Consider the following 24,674-nt stretch of genomic DNA (forward strand, 5'->3'; position numbering starts at 1 on the left):
ATGTGTAAGAAAAAGGTCACAAGTACTGGTGCCAGCTGACATCAAACAAGGGCTTTTGTTGCGTGCAAGTTACTATGGAAGTTTCAAGCTTTCTAATATTCAGCATTTCAAAGGACCACTGAAACCACAAAAATGTGTTTAATTCATTCTTTTATAGGTAGGGTTTTCAGTGACGTCACTCTTTGGTCAAGCACAGTGGAAACCACTACTCATCATTCTGTCAAATCTTAGTCAATGTTAGTCCAAATTTCAATTTAATATCCTGAGATATTGTCTAACACCATATTTTTTCGCGCATATTTTAATTATTCATAAATAAACAATAATTTTATTTATATAAAATACATTTGATCAATTCACATGGTAGATTTTATACTTAGGTTTATTCACTGAAAATTTGGAATGGCAAAGCTATGCACATTTTAGTGCTTTTTTGTGCTTTCAATTGTCAAAATTCGGTGCCATCACAATTTTCCATTGAGTTTTATTGATTAATTGCGGGTCTAATTGCTTGAAATGCAAAAATTTAATCCTTTTTAATCTGTATCTTTAGAATGGGAAATCTGATTTCAATCAATCAATAAAGTGCATTGTGTATCTATTGCTGAGACCTATCCAAAGACTTCATTTTCACTGCAGTGATATTAAACATTCAAAAGATAGGAAAATTGGCCTCAAAACCCTATTATACCAAGTATGAACAAGGAAGAAAAAATCAAAATAAAAACACTGAAACCCTCTGAAACTTCAACTTGTCATTTTCAAAGAAATGTATACTTGCAACTGTAGTTCCTCACCTGTTAGCAGTGAACACAGCATATACTGTACCAGCATCTGTACTACTAGCTACAAACTCTGTATCCTCTGTGGGGGGAAAGGAAAAGTTGTCAAGTAGTGAAATATTGACTATATTAAGGAGCCAAAGCCTAATGGGTGTGGGTCCCTATTGGTTTCCTTCAACTTCTTCTTCCTCTCCTTCTGCTTTAATTCTACTTCTGTAATTTTTTTGTGGCTCCTAATCTCAGAAACTATTGCTTGTATAATTTTGAAACTTCATACCTTGTTTAACCCTTTCACCACCATGGTTTGTCCCCAATCCATTGTTGGACCTGTACACAGGGAACTGGGGGTGAAAGGGTTAAGGGACTTGGGAGTACTGGTGAAGAAACACTTGGACCATCATAGATCTCAAGACCATGATGGCATGTTGAACTTTAAGAAAATCCACAAAAAGGTACATTCTTAGAATTACAGGGCAAATCCACTTCGAATTCCTTGTATAAAATGATTTCACTTAGTGTACTACAATTTGGAAATCGAATTGTAAGCAGTCACGTGACCTTAGCCACCATATTAAATTTTTGAAAAAGTTGAGTTGAATATACAAAATTTGTCGTCTTCAGAATCAATAGGCCATTTGAAATTGAAATTGTGCTCAGATCATTTTGGAGTGCCAGCTACAGTTTGGCATGCATGACTTATGAATATCATCTGTGACTCCAGAAAATTTTCAGTTGAATAGGAAATTATACATTGTAACTCAAAAAATTTCACAAATTTTTCAATTGACTCAAAAGTTTCCTGAAATCACTTTTGTTAGAGGGCTAACTGGCCAGCAAGATTGTGAAAGGCATTCAAATCTGTCACATGCTTTGGTAGCCATATTGCCATTTATGAAAAATACAGCCAATGATACGGTGCTGCTCACATTTGATCGGAATTGGTACATACTAGTATTGGTACCAAAGATCATGAATGAATGTTGTTTCTATCTGTTCAGTGCAGCAAAATTCTGCGTTGATGTTATGACAATGATTTCTACACAGTACAACCAGAAAAACAAGAATGACAAAAGCAAATAAGATCAGCAACTTAGGTAATGGAGGTAAACTTGAGAAACATGCATATCAACTTCTATAGCGATGGGACAAGCAGATCCTACATACATTAGCAAATGTCAAAAAAATCAGCCAGAGAAGGCTTGAAAAACGAAAAGGTGGGAGGGTGGGGAAATGTAAAGTAGCAGGGTTCTCAAAAATTTTCGAAGTAGGCGGAAAATTTAGAAAAATAGGCGGTTAGCTTCTGTGTGAAACCAAGTTCCTTGGCGGGCAGGCCAGGGGAGGGGGGATGTTGAGAATGTTTTTAAATTTGAAGACATTTCTGAGCAATTTTATGCATTCTTATACAGTTTATAAAAGGATATTTCAACATACACACATGTGGAAGGTTTCAGGGAGGGGGTCTCTTCCCTGTGTGCAACAAATTTTTAAATTTTGAAGACATTTTGGAGTAATTTAATGCATTCTTGTAATGTATGAAACACCATTTCAGCATACAGAATCATTATTACAATCAATTACAACATGTATGTTTTCATGGGATAAAGTTTTAAAAAAACGTCAGAAAAATTAATTTGATATCACTTGGGCCTGTCATCAACTGCAGTTGGCAAGGATAATAGCAAAATTTCACCAGGCTGTTGTGTAGAATTGTGTTGAATTGACCCTTCATGACCCTTACTAGATTTTCTGAAGATCGCCCTCTATCTTTCTTAAGGCCCTCTGACACAAAGGTCAAGAAACTTCTTGGTAAAACAATTAAAAGGTTAAAGATTAAATTACACCCAGGCAGACACGTTTTTTCTCCACTGTCTTAAAGCAAGTAGACATGCCACGTGGGTCTGACAAACACTCCAGCCAAAAATAGGACTGTAGGCGCAACAATGTAAGTTGATTTCCTTCTATGAGTTTCTACTTATTTAGAGGACCATTTTGAATGCAGTGCTTAGATACTTTTAGTATAATTTAGTTCTTTTCTTCCGTTTACTTGGACTTGATTTACCTCGACTCTCCGTATAGACAATGAATGACCTTGTATTTTAATCTCTTTATTTACCCAGTTTTCACCGCTTCTTGAATAAACCTATCCTAAACTAAAGCAACTGAGGGTGGTTATTTCTTGGAGTGGTTGGCACTTAGCGGATACAAAAGTAACTGGACTCCGCCACAGTGAAAAATCGTCGCAAGTGAAAAATCGTCGCAAGTGAAAAGTTGCTGAAAACCAGTGAACCATTGGACAAGACACTGGCTCGAGTGCACAGCGGACACTGGCATATAGGCTACAAGGTAGGCCAACTGTATACACATATACAGCCAACTACAACTGACTCAAAGAAACTATAATGGAAGAAAATAAAGTCGAAGGAGCTGAACAACCAGCTCACACAGAATCTCAAAATGAAGATCAAGAAGATATTTCTAAGGCAGAAAATACCACAGAACAAACAAAGGAAGGGGCGGTTCCAGTGGGACAGCCACCACTGCTGAAGGTGGATCTACTGCCCGTGCTGAAGGGCGCCCTCTACAGGACAGTAGAAAAAACGAAGGAGGACTGCTCTATGCTACCCTGAACACTGAAAAGGCCCTCTCAAGCATTTGGAACCAAACAAGGGGAGTTCTCATCGACCTCAGGGGGATGCAGGACCCAACAGAACGCAAAATTGATACAGCAGAGACACTTTCCAAGGAATACGAACAAACTTGGAATAAACTTCAGAGACTTTATCAACAAGACAAGACTCCAGAAGGTAAGGAGCATGCAGAATTAACGGAAATAAGCTTCAATAGGAACATTGAACAAGCAAATGAATACATTAACGATGCAAAGACAAGGAGAGCTGAAAACAGCGTCCTCATCTTCAAATCACCATCCGAACGAGGATCTACACAAGGCAGCTTACGTAGTTCACACAGAACCAGATCATCAACATCATCCAGAACAAAACGCATTAAAGGCACAAGGCAAGGCACGCTCTGCAGCAAGAGAGGCAGAATATATGAAGACAATTGCTCACCATCAAGCAAAAATCAAAGTTATCGAAGCTGAAATGAAGGCAGAAAAGGCAAGGATAGATGCAGAAACCCTCCAACAAGTAGCGGAAGAAAATTCCTTACCAGTACAGACACTTACTACACCAGACCAGTCATCGAACGACCATGTATCACGATACATTGCAATGAAAAGAGAAATGAAGCATGATCCATTACCAACACTGAACTTTACCGAGTTCGTACCCAAAGCACAAAACAAAGACTTAGAATCATCCCCTCTACTGATACAACCAGGACAGGGAACACCAACAGAATCAGGTGAGACAGTCACACCTACTTCAAACCAACAGACACCTACAACAAGCCAGAACAACAACAACATGCAACCTCTGACGGAGATAGCCCAAATGATGGCCCGTCAACGTTTACCACTACAACAACCAATAACATTTGGAGGCGACCCAACCATGTACATGTCATGGAAAAGATCATTCGAGGCCACTGTGACAACGGCCTGCATACAGACATCTGAGAAACTTGACTTCCTGCATAAATACACGCAGGGAGATCCGCAGAAAATCGTCGAAGACCATCTACAACGTTACGTAGACGACCCAGACGAGTCATACAGAGAGGCTTGGATAGAACTAGAAGACAAATTCGGCAACCCTGCAGTCATCACCGCAGTAATCCTGGAAAGACTGAAGTCCTTCCCGAAAGTTAAACCAGACGAAAGCAAAAAGCTACTCGAACTATCAGACTTGTGCTCTAACACAGAGGCACACATGAGAAAACTTCCTGACCTTTCGTCCCTCAATACACCACAGGGACTCAAGCCCGTCATGGAGAAGTTACCAAGATTCGTCCTCAACAAGTGGAGAGATAACGTGGCATCATACAAACGACGCCACAAAACATTTCCTCCATTCAAGTTCTTCAAAGACTTCCTGAAAGACACAGCGAAAGCAGCATGTGATCCTGATATTCCAGGACCAGACGACACACCCTGGAACAAGTAAGTCAAAATCCAGTCAACAAACGAAGACTAGAGCGCGTGTACACGCAACGAAATCATCAAATGAAGAAAAACAATGTCTCTTTCACAAGGCTACAGGACATGACCTGAAAGATTGCAAAGCATTTGCAAAACAACCAGTTGCTGACAGAATTGAACTGTGTAAGAAGAAAGGCTTGTGCTTTAAATGCACTGAGAAACATCTCGCCAAAGACTGCACATCGACCATCGAGTGCGCCATATGCAAGAGCAAGAAACACATCACCTGTCTCCACGCTACACCCGGTGACAGGTCTAAGCAGAAAACAACCGAAGCCAAACCAGAAGATAAAGAAAAAGAAACCCAAGAAGCTACAACAAAATGCACCAGACTCACGAAATGCCCAGCCGGACGTTCGTGTGGGAAGATAGTCTCGCAAAGGTGTATACACAAGACCAACCAGCAGACTACATAGAAACTTACGTAGACGACCAGTCCAACGCCTGTATGGGTGACAGCCACATCTTCAACGCACTAAAGATACACGGCCCAGAACTGTCAACATGCAGCGGCAAAGGAGAACTCAGAAAGGGACGACGTAGCAACCGCGTCATCATAGAATCACATGACGGAAAGAAAAAATTCTCTCTTCCCGTCCTGCTAGAAAACGACAACATACCGAGCGACAAGAACGAAATACCCACACCAGACATTTGCAAGGCCTTCAAACATCTGAAGCCCATCTTGATTACATTCCAGAACCAAAATAGAACGTTGGAATTCATCTCCTCATCGGCAGAAACTGCCCAGAACCACTGAAAGTCAGAGAAACAAGGAACGGACCTGTTAACTCGCCTTGGGCTCAACGCACCGACCTAGGGTGGACAATTTCAGGCGAACTGTGCCTAGAGACAGCAAGAGGTGTAATCCGCACTTCAGTACACCGTACGACTGCAACCCTCAACAGCTACGATGAATCGGCGCTCGAATGTAATCATCACATCCACATCAAAGACATAATAAGCCCGAAACCCGTCAACTTCGGCACCACCGTCTTCAAGCGGACACCTTACGACGAACAAAAGGCACCCTCCATTGAAGACAAGCAATTCCTGGACATTATGCAACGAGAAGTCCATGTAAATGAGGAAGGAAATCTAGAACTTCCTCTCCCCTTCAGGCAAGACCCGAAGAAATTACCGAACAACCGACAGTCAGCTCTAAACCGATTCTACAATCTACAGAATCAGTTTCAGCGTAAACCACAAATGATGGAAGAATACTTTCAGTTTATGAAGAAAATAACGGAACGTGACCTCGCAAGTCCTGTTCCAGAAGATGAAATAGATGCCGACAACGCATGGTACCTACCACACTTCGGTGTCTACCATCCCAAGAAACAGCAGATCAGAGTAGTATTTGACTCCAATGCAAAGTACAATGGAGTCTCCTTGAATGACGCATTGCTTCAGGGACCTGACCAAATGAACAGCCTCCTCGGTATCCTGCTACGATTCCGACGCGAGCAGACAGCAGTAATGGGCGACGTAGAACAAATGTTTCATAGCTTCCACGTCAACAAAGAACACAGAGACTATCTGCGCTTCTTTTGGTTCAAAGACAACGACCCCACGAAACCAGTAATTCAGTACAGAATGAACGTACACCTGTTCGGCAATGTCTCCTCACCAGCCATTGCTACCTTCGGACTGAGAAAGATTGCTGAAGACGGCGTATCTACATACGGAGAAGACGTGAAAGAGTTCATCGACAAGAACTTTTACGTCGACGACGGACTAACCTCAGCACCAGATGCACAGAAAGCTATTAGTCTCATCAATAGAACAAGAGACTTACTAGCGACCAGAAACGTTAACTTCCACAAGATCGTTTCAAATGATGAAGAAGTCATGACAGCACTTCCAAACGAAGTACGAGCCAAAGACCTACAGAGTTTGGATTTCAACCAAGACACCTTACCGACACAGAGATCATTAGGGGTCAAGTGGTCTCTAGAGGCGGACGCATTCACATTCGAAGTAGACTTGAAGGAGAAGCCATTCTCACGACGGGGAGTACTGGCGATCGTCAACTCAATATACGATCCACTCGGTATACTCGCACCAGTTTCCATAGAAGGAAAACTAATACTACGAGGCCTCATGACAGAAACTAAAGGACGCAACTCATCAAACCTTGGATGGGATGAAACGCTACCAGAGAAATATTTGCCCAGATGGACCCGCTGGTGCAACAACCTCAACTACATCACAAAGATACAGCTACAGCGATGCTACACTCCACCCACCTTCGGACCCATAAAGAAAACTGAGTGTCACATTTTCTCTGACGCCAGCAATGAAGCCATAGGTGCCGTAGCGTACTTGCGGTTGACTAACCATGAAGACAACGTCAACGTATCATTCATACTTGGCAAGGCAAAGGTAAACCCGACTCATGCAGTCTCCATACCTCGCCTAGAACTGTGTGCAGCCGTCCTAGCGACAGAACTCGCACAGAAGATCACATCAGAAATCGGCGCTGAACATCGACAACGTCATATATCACACGGACAGCGAAATCGTCCTTGGATATATAAAAACACCTCGAAACGTTTCCACGTATACGTAGCGAACAGAGTAGAAAAGATACACAACATATCATCACCACACCAGTGGCGACATGTGTCTACACACGAAAATCCAGCTGACATCGCATCACGCAGCGTACCGGCCCAAAACTCAACTCAACTATCTGGCTATCAGGACCAGCATTCCTGTGGCAGCGAGACGAGCAAGACAACCATGAAGAAACAGAACACAAATACACAGTAAGTGACGAAGACCTGAGGTCCGCAAACAACTTGCTGTCCTCAACACATCAACGAAGGAAGTAGAACAAGACGACTTAGGTGCTCACCGATTTCAACGATTCTCATCATGGAGATCCTTGAAGAGAAGTATTGCCAACTTAATAGGCAAAATCAGACAAAGAAAATTACCAGAAAAGACAGACAAAAAAGAAGAAGAGAAGTCTCCAGAAGAACTGAAAATTGAGATGATGGCACAAGCAGAAACCATCATCCTACGCTCAGTACAGAAAAGTGTGTTTCATAAAGAATATGAGATACTATCTGCAACAAAGTCAGCAGGCACGGACAACAACAGACTACAGAAACGGAACCCCATCAGCCGGATGAACCCATTCATCGATGAAAAAGGACTCATCCGTGTTGGAGGAAGACTTCGTCAATCCGACATCGACCTCTGCGGCCGACACCCCATCATCCTCCCACAGGACAACCACATTTCACGACTTATCATCGATCATGTGCATCGACAAGTACAACATCAAGGCAGACAACTCACCCTGTCAAACGTCAGAGCTAACGGCTATTGGATTATGGGTGTACATGACATGGTAAGAAGTATACTACACAAATGTGCGATATGTAGAAGACTGAGAGCAAAACCAATCACTCAACTCATGGCGACCTACCGTCGGACAGAACAGAGAAAAACCCCACCATTCACCAACGTCGGAATGGACGTATTCAGCCCCTGGACTATAGCTTCCCGCAAAACCAGAGCCGGTACGTCTGAAGCAAAGAGATGGGCAGTTATCTTTGTCTGTCTCTACACTACAGCAGTACTATAGAAGTAATAGACTCCATGGACACTTCATCCTTCATCAACGCCCTACGTCGCTTCATAGCTATACGCGGCAACATCAAGAAACTCAGATGTGACCAGGGCACCAACTTCATCGGCGCAAAGAACGAACTTCAGGCAGCAGCCAAAGAGCTGGATCAAGACCGCATCAAGAAATTCCTTACAACGAGAGACTGCGAGTGGATTTTCAACCCACCTCATGCATCCCACTTCGGCGGTATATGGGAACGACAAATTGGTACCATCAGACGCGTTCTTGACTCCATGCACTATCAACTAGGCAAGCAACAATACACACATGACTTGCTGACAACTCTCATGGCAGAAGCCAGCGCCATCGTCAACTCCAGACCTATAACGACTGTATCATCAGATGCAAACGATCCCCAAGCTCTCACCCCAAACATGCTACTCACATTGAAGACTCAATCACCGACCCCACCACCAGGCTCATTGTCCAACAAGACATCTACAGTAGAAAACGTTGGCGACGCGTACAGTATCTAGCTGATCAATTCTGGATACGATGGAGAAAAGAATATCTACAAAGCCGTCAGCCACGACCAAAATGGAACAAATCTACAATCAACGTCAAAGAAGGAGACGTGGTTCTTTTGAGAGAGAAAGAATACGCAAGAAACAGCTGGCCCCTCGCTCGCATAGTGAAGGTCTACCCCAGCGATGACAACAAAGTACGCAAAGTAGACGTCATGATCTACAAAGATGGCGAACATCGAACCTATCTCAGACCTATTAGTGAATTAGTTTTGATTGAAAGTACAAATTGAACTCTTTGATTGAATTCAATGAACACTATATACGGACTCTCTTAGTATGAACCCTTTCGTATATACTCTTAGCTTTTAGAATTTATTTAGCATTTATTCTATTTGAAATTTATGATTAGTAAAAATTCAGCTTACCGCGCATTTTTAGACGGGGAGTGTGTTGAATTGACCCTTCATGACCCTTACTAGATTTTCAGAAGATCGCCCTCTATCTTTCTTAAGGCCCTCTGACACAAAGGTCAAGAAACTTCTTGGTAAAACAATTAAAAGGTTAAAGATTAAATTACACCCAGGCAGACACGTTTTTTCCTCCACTGTCTTAAAGCAAGTAGACATGCCACGTGGATCTCACAAACACTCCAGCCAAAAGTAGGACTGTAGGCGCAACGATGTAAGTTGATTTCCTTTTATGACTTTCCAATTATTTAGAGGACCATTTTGAATGCAGTGCTTAGATATTTTAGTAGAATTTAGTTCTTTTCTTCCGTTTACTTTGGACTTGATTTACCTCGACTCTCCGGTATAGACAATGAATGACCTTGTATTTTTAATCTCTTTATTTACCCAGTTTTCACCGCTTCTTGAATAAACCTATCCTAAACTAAAGCAACTGAGGGTGGTTATTTCTTGGAGTGGTTGGCACTTAGCGGATACAAAAGTAACTGGACTCCGCCACAAGAATCATATTTAGCTCATGACTTGAACAAACATTTTGAAAGACATCTTAGAATAGGGTTTTCACAACCCAGAAAACAATTCACTAGAATCCTGACCAGTCTGGCTGTACGGAGGTTTTTACTGATTTAAATAAACTTGACTGAAGATACGGTAAAATCAAATAGTTTATTCAATTCAATGAATTATAGGAACACAATTTTCAGTGATTTTAATTCACTTTATTAATTTCACAATAAAACGAATTCGCGATCTGATTATTTATTTGTTGGTGCTGTTGAATATAATTGAAAAGAAGAGCTAAATTTCAGTGTTCATGTTTGATAAATTCCAAACTGATGACACCGAACACCAACCTGTACTACACCATGTGTACAACGCACCGGCAGTCGATTGTGACACAGTACACACCACGCAATATCAGTCGACCTAAAATTTGACACTGTGATCGACGTAGCATTTCAAAAGTACGAAAAATGAGACCAAGTAATTGTTGTTTATTTAGATTTGATCTAAAACCTCCGACAACACCAGACAAAGTCCTACTCTTACGCAGTCAAAAATTCAAGCGTCTACTTTCTCTTCCGAGTTCCGCGATGCACACAACCACGACCCCTCCACACAACACGATATGTAAATCAACTTGAATATTGACACTGTGATCGACCATGGATGGATTGATGTGGTGTTTCAAAAGTATGGAACATGAGACTCAGAAACTTTTGGTTGCTTTAGATTTTATCAAAAAACCTACCAAACCCATTAGACAAGGCCCTGCTCTTACGCAGAAAACCAAAGCTCTCAAGCGTCGACTTTCTCTTCCGCGTTAGAGCGAAACAAACTTCGGCTTCATTCAGATATGGTCGGCTATTCGTAGGCGTAACATTAGTCCAATGGTAAGCTATACCCGACATGAACATCAGAATAATTCGGGCTGTAGTCAGGAAAGCACATATCGGAAAGCAAGGTTGACCTCGAGAGCGATTCCCAGTATAGTACAACACGTTCGCTGATCGCGGTACTACACTGATAGCAACAAGTTCACCGCGTAAATTGTTAGACTACATATAGCCACATTGGCACTTCTGAAATATTATCTATGGCTTGCAAGACAACCAAAATATCAAAATATTATTTTGAAAACCAGAATTTTGGGGCTAGAGAGCGAAACATTGCTGAAAAGTAGCCGGCCAAAATATGAAAGTAGCCGGTCAATTTGGCCGGCATCCGGCTAAAAATGAACATACCTAAAGTAGGTGAGTTATTTACAACTTGGGGATATTTTAAATGCTATCACTGTTGTTATTCGAATGTAAACAGCACTTAAGGTAGTTGCAGATGGTGAAATGTCTGCCAAGGTGGGGGGGGGGTGATTATGACATCTGGAATTATCCTGGATCAAAATTTCTTGTCAGTTGTTGTTTGTCTTACGTGGAAAAGTTGTAAACATTGCTCTCAAATGAAAAATATAACCTCAGCTTAGTTTTCTGGATAAATTTCACTACAAATGATACCAAATATGATAAAATTATGTTCACAGCCTTAACTACTGTCTCACAACATAACCTGGGTAGGTATAGGTCATTTAAGGTCACAGACTGAAAGATTACCTAAATTATACAAATTTGGGGTTTCCCAACACTTTGAGCAAAAGATAATATCCTTCAGGACTTTTATACCAAATTACAAAGCTATCAGACAAGTAGTTTTTGAGAACAAGTTTTCTTGACCAAGCAGGATAATTTCTTTCTCTTTTATTACATTTAATGTTTTAATCTTTTCATGTTTTCTTCAGTTTGACTGACTAGGTGATGATACTGTGGTATTTTCAAATATTAAAAATATTTAGTCCACATCTGCTCATCGATTTTCAAAGTGATTTAAGATTAAGTGAATACTGTAAAATACTGTCAATGACACTGGGCTCACATTTGTTTTGATGTGGCAGACCAGAGTGAGTATACTAAATTTATCCCTGGGAACATGCATACCAAGTTTCAAAGCAATCAGATGAGCGATTTAAGAGAAAATAATTTATTGACCTAAAATTGAGGAAATTGCCCCAAAAATACAAATATGAAAATTTCATCAAAATTTGAAGACACTAAAATAAGTATGCCTCTAGGATCATGCATACCAAATTTCAAGGCAATGAGACGAGCACTTTGAGAGAAGAAAATTTTTTTACCGAAAACTGGAAAAATTGCCCAAAAAAACAACTTTGAAAATTTCACCACAATGTCAATAAATGTAACTTAAGTCACCATAAAGAACCTGCACACCAAGTTTCAACCAAATCTGGCCAGTGGTTACAGAGTTTTAGCAATTTGCTGGATTTTCCCTTTTTACCTCATTTGCATATTTTTGACACTGACACGTTCATTTGAACAAATTCACATCTCCACCCCTGGGTGCACCTGTACACAAAATACTAAGAAGGTAGGTGCTGCGTTTAGGGAGTTTTTGATGTGGACGGACATACATCCACCCATACATACAGACATACAGACGCCACCAACCTACCACACAAGCTCTCTTTGGTATATATACCTATACCAAATGTGAGCTAAAACTGATTTACTAAGGAACATCTTCTCTGCACAAATTAAACAAATCAAGCAGTCTGTTATTGACACTTAAACGGGAAGTTACAAGATTGTGAGTGCTCAATAGGGAGATTGCTGATGATGTAGCCATTTGCATACACTGGAAGAGAGTTTTTGAATTCTCATAACATTGCTTTTTTGACCATATGATAAATTTGGATAATCATGATGGGCACTTTCATGACGTATGCAAAGAGGGGTCAAATGGTTGTACACAGAACACATTTTGAAAATGTACTTTTTCCAACAAAATACAGAAAATAGTTTAATTTTATTTTCGACTCAAGTTTGGTCACTATATATTCGTAGACATCATATGCAAGATTCAATGATGATGAACGCCTGAAACATGGCCAAATTATGGGATTCTGGGACCAAATGGGCACGTCTGATCAGTAGCATGGCATTTTTACATTTGCATAGATTTACGATGATCTGGCTTTTATAGGGAAAGTTTCTGTTTCAGATTTGAATACTTGTGTTTAATACACAGTGAAACTATTGCATATACGGTACACACTCAGTCTGATTGTGCATGCAACTAAACATGTTTCATTATTGGCCAGTTCAAATGAAGTTTTCCACTTACTATAAAGTTCCCTATCTCTACTGTGCAGTGATGTTTGGGCTAATGTGCAGCACTGAATAAGATCTGACCCAATTGGGTAGCCGAATCTTACCAATATAATGAAAACAATACAAATAGACTCCCTAAGTGGCTGTGAATAGTGAAAATGGACCAATCAGAGAAAGAGCTTATTCAAGCTGCACATCAGCAGGGATGTTTCAGCGAATAGAATTGTGGAGTGGTCGCGAGGGCCCATAAGATGGGGTCTTGTATACTGTGCAAGGATAATGCATGAGCAACTCATGGTACCATGTACTAGCTGGTCCCTATGCCTGGTGGGTGGTAGGGATGCTGCACTTGATCCGCCCTGTGATCTGGGTCATTGAGTTTTCCTTTTATACACATCTTATGAATATTAATATTTACTCAACCAATCACAGCACAGTGGAGATAGTTTTTATCTCCACTGCACAATAATGTTTCGCAGGATATAGTTGTGGAGTGGTCGCTGGGCCCATTTTTTTCAACCCTTTGTATAGATTTAAAAAGCTTATTCTACTGTCTTCCTCTCCAAATCTCATCAGACAAACTTACCAACATCCACAAATAAACAAGGAATCCATTTCTCATGAATGATCGTATTTGACTGGCATCTCTGTTCCATAGTTCCATAATATTACTGTTCTAGGTTTGGAGCTTTTCTACCAGTAGCAATATCTATGCATTGGAGCATCTACACAGACATGCAATGAGACTTATTCTTGACACAGTTCTGCCTCTTTCAACATATCAAATGTAAACTCAGCTTCATTGGCTGCCGATTAACTTGAAACTCAGTTTCAACCATATGGCCCAAATTTACAGAGCAACTCACGATTTAACCCCTGACTATACAAGTCATCGTTGATGACACAGTCCCTGCTTGCTAATGGGTACTTTGATTACAGGTCCTGTGATAAAAATACTTTGATACAGATGGCACTCAATGGCCAAGAATGAGTTCCATGGTGATGAAAACATAAAACCAATGTAGGCCACTATCCTGAAGGTCATTAAATGAGTCAACTGGGAATTAGTTGACAGGATGTTGCAAAACATTTTTTCATACTATCCTAACACTAATAGATTATCACCGGTACCATATTTCATAAAGTTTAATGCAGTATTTACAACACTATGAGATCAACATCTGTATCAAGTTTCATCAAATTTGATGTTGTATTTGTGGATATATCACTCTAATTAGGAAAGTTCATTACATATGCAATTACAAATTAATTAAAATGACACTGATAAATGTCTTTTTCACTGTTAAAGCAATGTGAGCTTAACATCTTTACAAAGTTTCATGAAATTTGATGCAGTATTTCTTGACATATCAGCCTAATTATGAAACTTCAATAATTGACATGATACTGCTCTACATGACGGAAACAAATTGACGAGCATGTATGAATATGTCAATGTCCTTGTACCAACTTTGAATGATACTGGTGGAAATATGTCTGAGTTATGGCTCAGTACATGAGAAAATTGTAACAAAATCGCCACCACGCAGTGATATTTGATCTTACTGTTTAAAAAATCAACATGTATATGTATGACATAAGTCAATGTCCAGGTACAAACTTTGAATAAAATCAGTTGAGACTTGCCAGAGTTATGGCTCTCGACATGAAAAAAAAACATAACAAAATTGCCACCATGTGGCCATATCGGACCATATCGAGAAACAAATCAAAGTACATATTTATATCGAAGTACATATGTATACTATAAGTCAATGTCCTTGTACCAACTTTGAATAAATTTGCTTGATACATGTCTGAGTTATGGTTCAGGACATGGAAAATCGTAAAAAAAATGGCCACAAGGCAGCCATATTGGATCGTATCACAAAACAAATCAATGTGCATATGTATGACATAGGTCAATGTCCTTGTACCAACTTTGAATAAAATCAGTTGAGATATGCCTGAATTATGGCTCTGTACACGAAAAAATCATAACAAAATGGCTGCACAGCAGCCATATTGGATCACATCACAAAACAAATTGACGTGCATATCTATGACATTGGTCAATGTCCTTGTACCAACTTTGAATAAAATCGGTTGAAACATATCTGAGTTATGGCTCCGTACATGAAAAAAGTGTAATAAAATGGCCGTCTGGCGGCCATATTGGATCGTATCGCAAAATAAATCGATGTGCATCTGTAGGTCATAGTGCTATGCCTTTGTGCCAAGTTTGAACAAAATTGGTTCAGCAGTGTCTGAGAAACTGTTGATGACGGACGGACGGACGGACGGACGGACGCACACACGGACGGGACCCAATCTATAAGTCCCCGCCGGACTTCGTCCACGGGGACTAATAACTAATATGTTCAATAATTATATCCCTTCCAGATCACTGCATTCTTCAAATCAGAACCTCCTTAAAGTTCCCAAAGCACGTACAATTCTTTATCAAAAACCTTGTCTGTTGCGGGTGTGGATGAATGTAACAATCTCCCAAAATCCATCAGGGACTCCGAGTCACTGACTAGTTTTAAGAAATCTTGTAATAATTTCTGTATTCTACTTACTTCTCTGATACATCTTCGTAGCTTTATTTTTGCTATATTTGTACTTTTGTGTTTTTTGTGTTTTCAAGTCTATTTTGTGCTATAATTTTCTTTATCTATTCAACCTCCATGAAAAGACGTGTTTCATCTTTGGAGTTATCGAGTTTAAATAAAGATTAATAATAAAAATAATAATAATAACAATAATAGTCCTATCAAGAACTAGATTGTCATTTAACAATGAACACCTATTTTCATTATGTAACCGACAAGCAAGGTGGCAAACGTAGCCCAGATGGTACTTTTACCACCATGTGCAGCCAATTTCTTTTTCTTGGATGACTTATGGAGTGTAATCCATGCCAAAATTAACACCCAACATGTTGAGCCAGCATACATGCAACTCTCACGAAGCTACATGCGACTCACCAAGCTACATGCGACTCACCAAGCTACATGCGACTCACCAAGCTACATGCGACTCACCAAGCTACATGCGACTCACCAAGCTACATGCGACTCACCAAGCTACATGCGACTCACCAAGCTACATGCGACTCACCGAGCTACATGCGACTCACCGAGCTACATGCAACTCACCAAGCTACATGCGACTCACCAAGCTACATGCAACTCTCTTGAAATGCATTTGCTTTGCGCTGCGACTTATTTGAATCGGACTCCCTAGATTACCTTTGAAGCTCAACTCATTTTAACTACAGTGCTTGAAGCTCGTTTTTGAGCTGAACGCATTCGTGTCGGGGGACAGTCCGTGTGAAGGGGGGACTTGGTTGGGGTAAACCAATTTTAAATAGGGTCCGCTGCATGCTGCTTTCGATTTAAATAAAGGCACTTCTGGGTTGAGAAAACCATACGTGAATTGGAGTTCACTGCAATCGGTTAACGTGTGTGAATGAGATTCTATCGTATTTTATTTGACTCTCATTTGACTTCAAGTAGACTGTGCCACAATGTGGTTTACAATAAACCAACCCATCATTAAAGTGACTAACTTTGCCCCGACAACACGGAAACTTATGAGACGTCACAACGCGTCATACCAACGTCATATGACGTATTCAGGTGTTTTCTGTCAGTGAGCCAGGGGATCTGAAAAAAATGACCCGACATATAGTATATGCAGTGCAACGAGCGACTTGAGTTGCCCGTCGCGTTGCCTCGTTTGTACGATGTCATCGTGTCGCTTGATTACCATGGACTAAAACGACAATTTTCCATGATGCGTAAAAATCTCGGCGCGGTTAAAAAATCTCCGTGCTGGGTAAAATAAATCGCGGCGGTGTGTAAAAATCTCGGCGTTGTTGAAAAATCTCCGCGCTGTTTGAAATTCTTGGCGCCTTTTTAAATTTTATAATTACTTTCTAGGAGGTCGTTCACAATTTTTTGTCCAGCAGAGGCTTTTCATAATTTTGTTTACCACCTGATTTTTAAAGTTTCATACTTCAACTCGGACAATTTGCGTATATTGTGTACTGTACCATGCCTAAATCATCAAGTCATACAATATTTTAACAGTACATTGACCGTATCGACATCGATAAAATACGAGTCGGGATAAAATAGAGTAATATATTTTACAAGTTTTTCCTTCGCGACCGGTCGTAGAGTCGTGGCGATAAATGCCGAGAGAAACAGAATATTTTTTCAAAGTTTTTTCTTTCACGACAGGTCGTGGGGTCGTGGCGATGCATGTCAGGAGAAAGTCAGTATTTTTTCAAAGTTTTTCCTTCACGACCGGTCGTGGGGTTGTGCACATGCACATGCACATGGAGAGAGTGTACGTTGGTATACATCGCCCCATCGTGTCAAAGAATGATGGTATCCTTGTAGCGTTTCTAATGGCATCTACATTGCGTTTGAAACAGCCACAACACAACATTTATGTTAGTTGAATTCCATTTGTCAACAACAACATCACGACTAATAAACATAAACAACAATACAGACAACAATAACAACAACAACTAGATTTCTTGGTTTTATGGTTTTAACATTAAACTAAGAACAGGCAGAGGTCATAGCCTGCCTGCCAGGATCGCTAGTCTCGTCTGATTAGCATGGCGACCAGCGCGGCCTCTCATTTTGTAGGGAAATCAGATCGTTAATTTTGACACCTACCATAACGCAAGCATTTAAAAATTTAGAAAGTACCCATTTCGATAAAGCTTATATGGAACTATCTCTCAGTACATTCTGAGTTCTGCTATCTTTCAGGATTTGTAGTAAATTGCCCAGAACCAGGCTGATGAATTTGTGTCACAGAGAGTGCTCAGTTTGACATGATTTATAAAATAACTGAGTGAAAGGAAATTTTGGAATAAAATCAATGAGCACGTACCATAGGTCAACATGTAATTTACGTATGTGGTAAATGTCATGTATTTTGAGCGCATCTTTTACGTTAGTTTTTCGACGGCAAATCCGAATCGCCCGTACAGTGTACATTCAAAAGTTTTGCACGTCACTCGCGATCGGTTGATAGTGTCTATATATGCTAATGAGCGCTTGGCTGTCTGACTGTCTGTGACTAGTAGGGCCGATAAATATCGGCGATTTTGGACTTAAACTATGATACTAGACGATAATTTGTCAAATCGTGGGTAAATATCCGATGTATATCGGAGATTTCACCACCCAACAGATCTGACCATCCGACTACACAAAAATAGCATCCATGGTCGGTAGTCAAGAATCCTGCATGTTTTACATTATTAGATTTATTCATTCACGAAATACGTTTTTTACATAAGGTAATCTAGGGAGCATGATTCAAACGAGTCGCGGCGCAAAGCGAATGCATTTCACGAGTCGCATTGAGTTTCGTGAAAGTTGGATAGGTTGGCGACAATATTGGATGGAATTTGGCGAGAGTTGAATGAAGGTTGGCTCAAAATGTAAGGTGTTAATTTTGGCATGGATTACACGCAAAATTGGCGAGAGTTGAATGAAGTTTGGCCACAGTTGGGTGGAATTGGGCGAGAGTTGAATGAAGTTGGCCACAGTTGGGTTGAATTGGGCGAGAGTTGAATGAAGTTGGCCACAGTTGGGTCGAATTGGGCGAGAGTTGAATGAAGTTGGCCACAGTTGGGTCGAATTGGGCGAGAGTTGAATGAAGGTGGCCACAGTTGGGTTGAATTGGGCGAGAGATGAATGAAGGTTGGCTCAAAATGTAAGGTGTTAATTTTGGCATGGATTACACGCCATAGATGACTGTCATTAGTTCACCAGACTCCAAGGCTGCACTATTTTATATATAGACATGTAAATAAATACTAATATCAAAAGTTGTCGCAATCATCTCACTAACCTCTGATAAAGCATCCCTGACGATTTTGCAAAATACCAGAAATGCAAAAAATAGTTTCAATATTTAATTTCCATAATTACTTCATCTTTACTGTATTCGATGCTGTACTGTCAGCTTAATCCAAATCAGTCCATACAGCAGTCATTCATCCCTTACACCAATTATCAGCATCAAATACACTGTTTCTTTAATAATCCTCTATTTTATCTTTCATGATCTTTCTCACTCTCATTCCCTTTCACTACCCCTCTCTATATACGGAGAAATACAGCGCTATATCAAAATAACCGGTTAACCGGTTAAGCCACAATTCAAACAATACATTGAGAGAAGTTTCCGTTGAGTCTGGCTACGTGACCGGGTGCCACTGACGGCAACTTCCTACTGCCTTTATATTTTTGCTACTTTTTTGATATCTGCCAAAATTTAGTTACCGACTAGGGCCAACAGAATGGTGGACAAGCCTACAGAATCTTTGTCTTTTCATTAAAATTATTAAATATATTCTGAAAGACAGGCCTCCATAGCAATGTCTACCGCCAGCTACAATCTCGCCAAGGTTTCTCTGGTTTCAACTCTGCTGACGCCTGCTGTAACATTCAGCCACCTCTTTTGTCTAGTCACCATCTGGACAGTGGTAAGGAAATCTTGCTGCCCACCTGTGAAATCTGATCTGCCAATAACATGACATTTAACGTTCACATGCTGGTCATTCCATGCATCCAATATATGGCAACCATGCTTTAAACCGCAGTTACTCATATCTCAACCAATATGTGCCCATGTGAAAATGTATAGGAGATTGCACACATCATACGACTCTCTCTTCACACACTGCTGGAGCAAGGTTATGGTACCGCGAGGAGCACTAGATGAACCCTGGTGCTGCACTTGATCCGCTATGTGATGGGACACATGGGTCATTGAGTTTCACCCTTATATACTCATCTCATGAATATTAATATTTACTCAACCAATCACAGCACAGTGGAGATAGTATTTTGCTACTTACCAAGCACATCATAGAATTGTTCAAAATTAACAAACTCAGTGCTTTTTGCAGAACAATCAAGTCGAGCTTTCAGGTAAGTTGCCCATCTGTTGGTCAATACATTGGTATTTCCTCCTTCATCACCCTGTTTGCAAATAAGCAGATTTAACACAGCAAAATATGAGTTGGTGTTTGATGTTGATGTGACTGAAAATAGTGCAACTTTTCCTCCTCTGTCTTTTGTTCATGATGTTACATTTCTTTAACTTGAACATGAGCCTGTCTACAAAATATACATTACGCAATTCATTGAATTATTTAATTTCCATACTATGATGCATTCGGACAGAGGGATTTATCACCTGAGTTGAAACTAGTACCACATTTAATGCCAGTGTATTGCCGGTTGGACAATGTGTGAACTGAATATACCACAAGTTTGAGAAAAAATTCCATAAGTATTCATTTTTTACTACTTTTAGGCTTTGCAATTTGAACATGATAGTACACAGTGATAGGAGCAGCGCCAATAATTGATTGATTCATCTGGTTGTACTGGTTGACCATCTGTTTTTCTCTTTGATGCATATCTGTCTTCCATAACGTTCAGTGTTTCATCCAGGCTGCGCAATGAGGTATGTAAGATCCCAAAAATTGACAAAGTGAGCGTCAAAGTGCTCGATCGAGCACTTTGTGGAAAATGACAAACTGAGCGTCAAACTGAGCGTCAAACCGAGCGATCGAGCACTTTGTGGAAAATGTTAAACTGAGCGTCAAACTGAGCGTCAAACTGAGCGTGATGGCGCCTCCAACGATAGGATGTGGTATAATTAATTTTGCCATCAGCTGTGAGATCGCGTCCCGCGATCCCGCAGGTATACATTCACTATGGCGGTACCAAATGAACTTCGTGAGTCGTTAATCCCGCCTGATGATTTGGCATGAGTTGACATTCCCTGTTACTGTTGCCCTGTTTCGGGTAGATAATTTTTCCGAACAGATTTCGCTTCATGGCCATGACAATTATCATTTTTATAGCAGGATTACCGCTGTTCAGAGACTGAATATCGTAAGAAAGTCATTTTACCACGGACTGGAAGTGAAACATTCACACCTCTTCCACTCCTAACGATCGCGGTAATACCGCAGGCACAGCGGTATATGGCATGAACGGCTACAGTTTGCAGTATTTTTTTGAGAGGAGAGAGAGAGAGAGAGAGAGAGAGCATGTACGTCTTGTCAAATAAACTAGTACGTTGTCACTGTTGCGTATGTTCACTTACGTCTGTAAAATATTGCAAACTAAATACCTAACAAAAAGGTGCAATTCATGAACACCCCTAACATGTCTTAGGTGTAATCGATGTCAAAAAAATAGTTGACGATTTATCAAATGTAACGTTCAAGTTAATTACGACACCCAAATTTTGTTCAATTTGTGCGATCGGGAAGTAAAACTCTGGTCATACATCGGTAGAGCCATTCCATGATAGCAAATATCGACATCGCGTCTGGGGACAATTTGTCGTGTCTATTTTTATCTATATTTGATAGCAGCATGAATGTCCTTGTACTCAATAAAGAAGGCACTGAAATTACCAGTTAAAATTGGCTAACTACTACGATGGGTTGCGACGTTTTCAGCCACATCGTTCCCCAACGTAACAGCCTATCACCAACCCGACATGCGAACATCCGGGTAAGCGAAGTTTATTCCTTAAATTTATGTCATTTTGATATTTATACGCCTACAGACTTGAAGCAAGTTTACGATCAAGTTTATCATCTCTTCATAAACACGTTCAATAAAGAAAGCATTCTGCTATAAAGCTAGTGTCAATAAAATACGCTGCTGGTATAATTGTTTTGAAGTCCGAAGCTCTGCATTCAAGATTAGGCCTACAGTATGGTAGGTATTCTTTGATCTTTGAGCGAACAGAACGATGAATAAACTAGAAATAGTTATGTGTTTATCACACGACACCAATGTTATGTCTTAGATAGCATTGTAGTTTTTTACAGAGTGATAGAGATATTGCAAATCTAGTTGGCGCGATCACTATGAAATAATCAAGAAAAATATAAATTGACCGACATATCGACATAGTTTACGGCTCTGCACGCATCGATAACCATAGTCGCTACGGACCACGCTTCTCTAGATAAAAATCACTCTGCATTTTGATGATTTTGAATGAATGTGTCTGTGCCAGGACTATTGTGGCTGCACAGTAAAATTTCAAAGATCATTTCTGCGCTGATCGCCATAAAATGCCGACGTATTGTCAAGCGACGCCGCTCACCGGTACCATCTTTTGTATATCCATGACGGTGATTTTTCCCAACAAAATTTTTGGAGGACATTTTACCAATTTTCATGAATTTTCCTGTCATTTTTATAATTATACACTGTTTAAGTGTATGAAGAGAATGTACGCGTTAGCAGATAGTTGTATCGGGCCAAGTAATGATAGTGTCCATGTAACGTTTCTTATGACATCTACGTTACGCTTGAAGCATTAACAACAACACAACAGTTATGTTCGTTGAATTGTATTGGTCAACAACAACAACAGACTAATAAACATAAACAACAATCAAACAACAACAACAACAACAACAACAACAACCAGACTTCTGGGTTCCCTATGCTCAGAGGGTTGCGCCCACTGCAGCACTGAAAATTCCGTGAACTTGATTTGTTTGAAGTCCTGTCAGCGTGGCTAAACTTGACTGACGTACAGTTCGCGTACGTTCAATAATGATTCTACATAAATCAGACTTGTTATCCAAAGACTCTTGATGTTGAAAGGTCAATTTAGACTTTGCCTGAATAAACACATTGTCTGGAAAGCGTTTGCTGAACGTGACACTCTATGCGATGATCGTTTTTTGGACGTGGGATTCTGTGCATGTGATGACTGTGATTTTCTATCCATTTGACATCACGATTGCCGAACATGACAAATGTTTCAGAATTAAAGCAACGTGAGAGAACATCTTTCACCCGAAAAAATGAAAGTTACAGTAATTTTTTCGGCTTCAGGTGTAAGCTTATGATTGGCTCAAAACTTTTCAGTCTCGGTCAACCATAGAGAATGACGTAATTTGACCTCGCTCTGCCTGCCATTTGTCAACTCACATACATGCACACTACAGATAGTGATTGACATTGCTCCATCGAGGTCCGTCAACTGCAGGACCTGACTCCTATCTCTTATTCTTTTTGACTACGAAGAGTAAACTGTAATTAATTGTAATTATGACACCAATATTGCGCGCATCATCGTAAACACGTTTTTATTAGCCGACTGGCAAAACCGTGTACTATCCAGTACGCGCTAACTGAGCACCCATGTAAGCTATATTTCGCATATTCGCTACGTTTTAGCACTCTTACTAAGTTCAACGCTCAGTTCTTTTTTCGCCCAGTTTGACGCTTACTTCGTATTCAACGCTGTTTGACACTCACTTTATCAGTTCCAACGCTCAGTTCGACGCTCAGTTCGACGCTCACTTGCCATTTTCCACGCCCGGTTTGACGCTCACTTTGTCATTTTCCACGCTCAGTTTGACGCTCACTTTGTCTTTTGCCACGCTCAGTTCGACGCTCACTTTGTCGAATTTGGGACCCTTACATACCTGTGCGCAATTGCACGATTCCCCCTCTTTGGTGTGCTGCGCGCCGCCAATTGCACCTAAAAGGGGCGACCCTTCGCGCACTGCACTGAGCTGGCAAGAATGGCATATCAAATATCATGGGTGTCACACTTCGAAACATTTGACCCGTTATCGGCACCTGTTAATAGTATGGCAACAGGCATTGTATAGTGTAGCGGAAAGGACTAATTTTAGTTTGATTTTGATACTTTTTGAACTGCGCTGTTGAAACAATACCATGTGTTCATTTCCGTACTCTGATTTTGCATATGAAAGCTTCTCAGCAGAGTTATGTTCACAAAAGTTCATTGCCCTTGATAGACAAGATTTCTGTGTCACATTATCTCTGTACAATTGAGAAAAGGAGACAAACTGAAGTTTTTGTGCATCATATGAATGCCCATAACACTATGAAAATAATTCTGATAGCAATAATTGACACGAAAAATTGGACTTTACTGTTACAGAAACGTGTTCAGTTCAGACTGCATGCAATGAAAGTCACAAGCAAGCTGTGGCATCAATGGGTCCGGTTTTGAATTCAGTGAACAGACACTGACTTATTTTCGGCCAAATAAACCCTAAAGTTAAGGGATAGTCCACCCAAATATCAACCTGCCTTTAAAAGTTGAAGAAGATTATTTTTGTAACATTTATGATGAAAAGATGAAAAATGTGCTGTTTATTCTCCTAGAAATTAATGTTTTATTAACTGATGTGTATGACGCCATTTTCACGATATGGAAGCGCCACCTATCGGAATTCCTCAGAGAGGCTTGACTTTTGATGACGTAAAGTTTTCGTGTTTGGTTGCGGAAGTTAGGGGGTATTTTTAGGGGGTCTGATCTACCATACGTTTGCATTGAGCTACTGTCCCATGGATACACTTTGCCTTCAGCCTTATAACTTTGAACCGGAATTCAGCGATACCGAACTCCAGGATTTCGAACTTGGTGTTTTCATTGAATACACGGACACATTGATAAATTGAGA

The 24,674-nt window shown here is 40.3% G+C and overlaps 2 protein-coding genes across 3 annotated transcripts in view; one reads left to right on the top strand and one right to left on the bottom strand.

Moving 5' to 3' along the window:
* Positions 1–24,674, bottom strand: part of LOC139121062 (uncharacterized) — a 220,362-nt gene that overhangs the window by 107,657 nt on the left and 88,031 nt on the right. For both annotated transcript variants that reach the window (XR_011549215.1, XM_070685681.1), the window contains 2 exons: positions 20,043–20,166; positions 798–864 (listed from right to left, as the gene is read on the bottom strand). Coding sequence is in view for 1 of the 2 variants with exons in the window: in XM_070685681.1 (XP_070541782.1) it covers positions 798–834 (37 nt within the window). In the remaining variant the exon portion in view is untranslated. The remainder of the gene's footprint in view (positions 1–797; positions 865–20,042; positions 20,167–24,674) is intronic.
* LOC139121043 (uncharacterized) lies at positions 8,485–9,967 on the top strand. Its single transcript, XM_070685632.1, has 2 exons — positions 8,485–9,675; positions 9,853–9,967. The coding sequence occupies exon 1, from the start codon at positions 8,497–8,499 to the stop codon at positions 9,001–9,003; it is 507 nt and encodes a 168-aa protein (XP_070541733.1). The 5' UTR covers positions 8,485–8,496; the 3' UTR covers positions 9,004–9,675; positions 9,853–9,967.

Source organism: Ptychodera flava, chromosome 21 (genome assembly GCF_041260155.1).
Source record: "Ptychodera flava strain L36383 chromosome 21, AS_Pfla_20210202, whole genome shotgun sequence".
NCBI classification, from domain to species: Eukaryota; Metazoa; Hemichordata; class Enteropneusta; family Ptychoderidae; genus Ptychodera; species Ptychodera flava.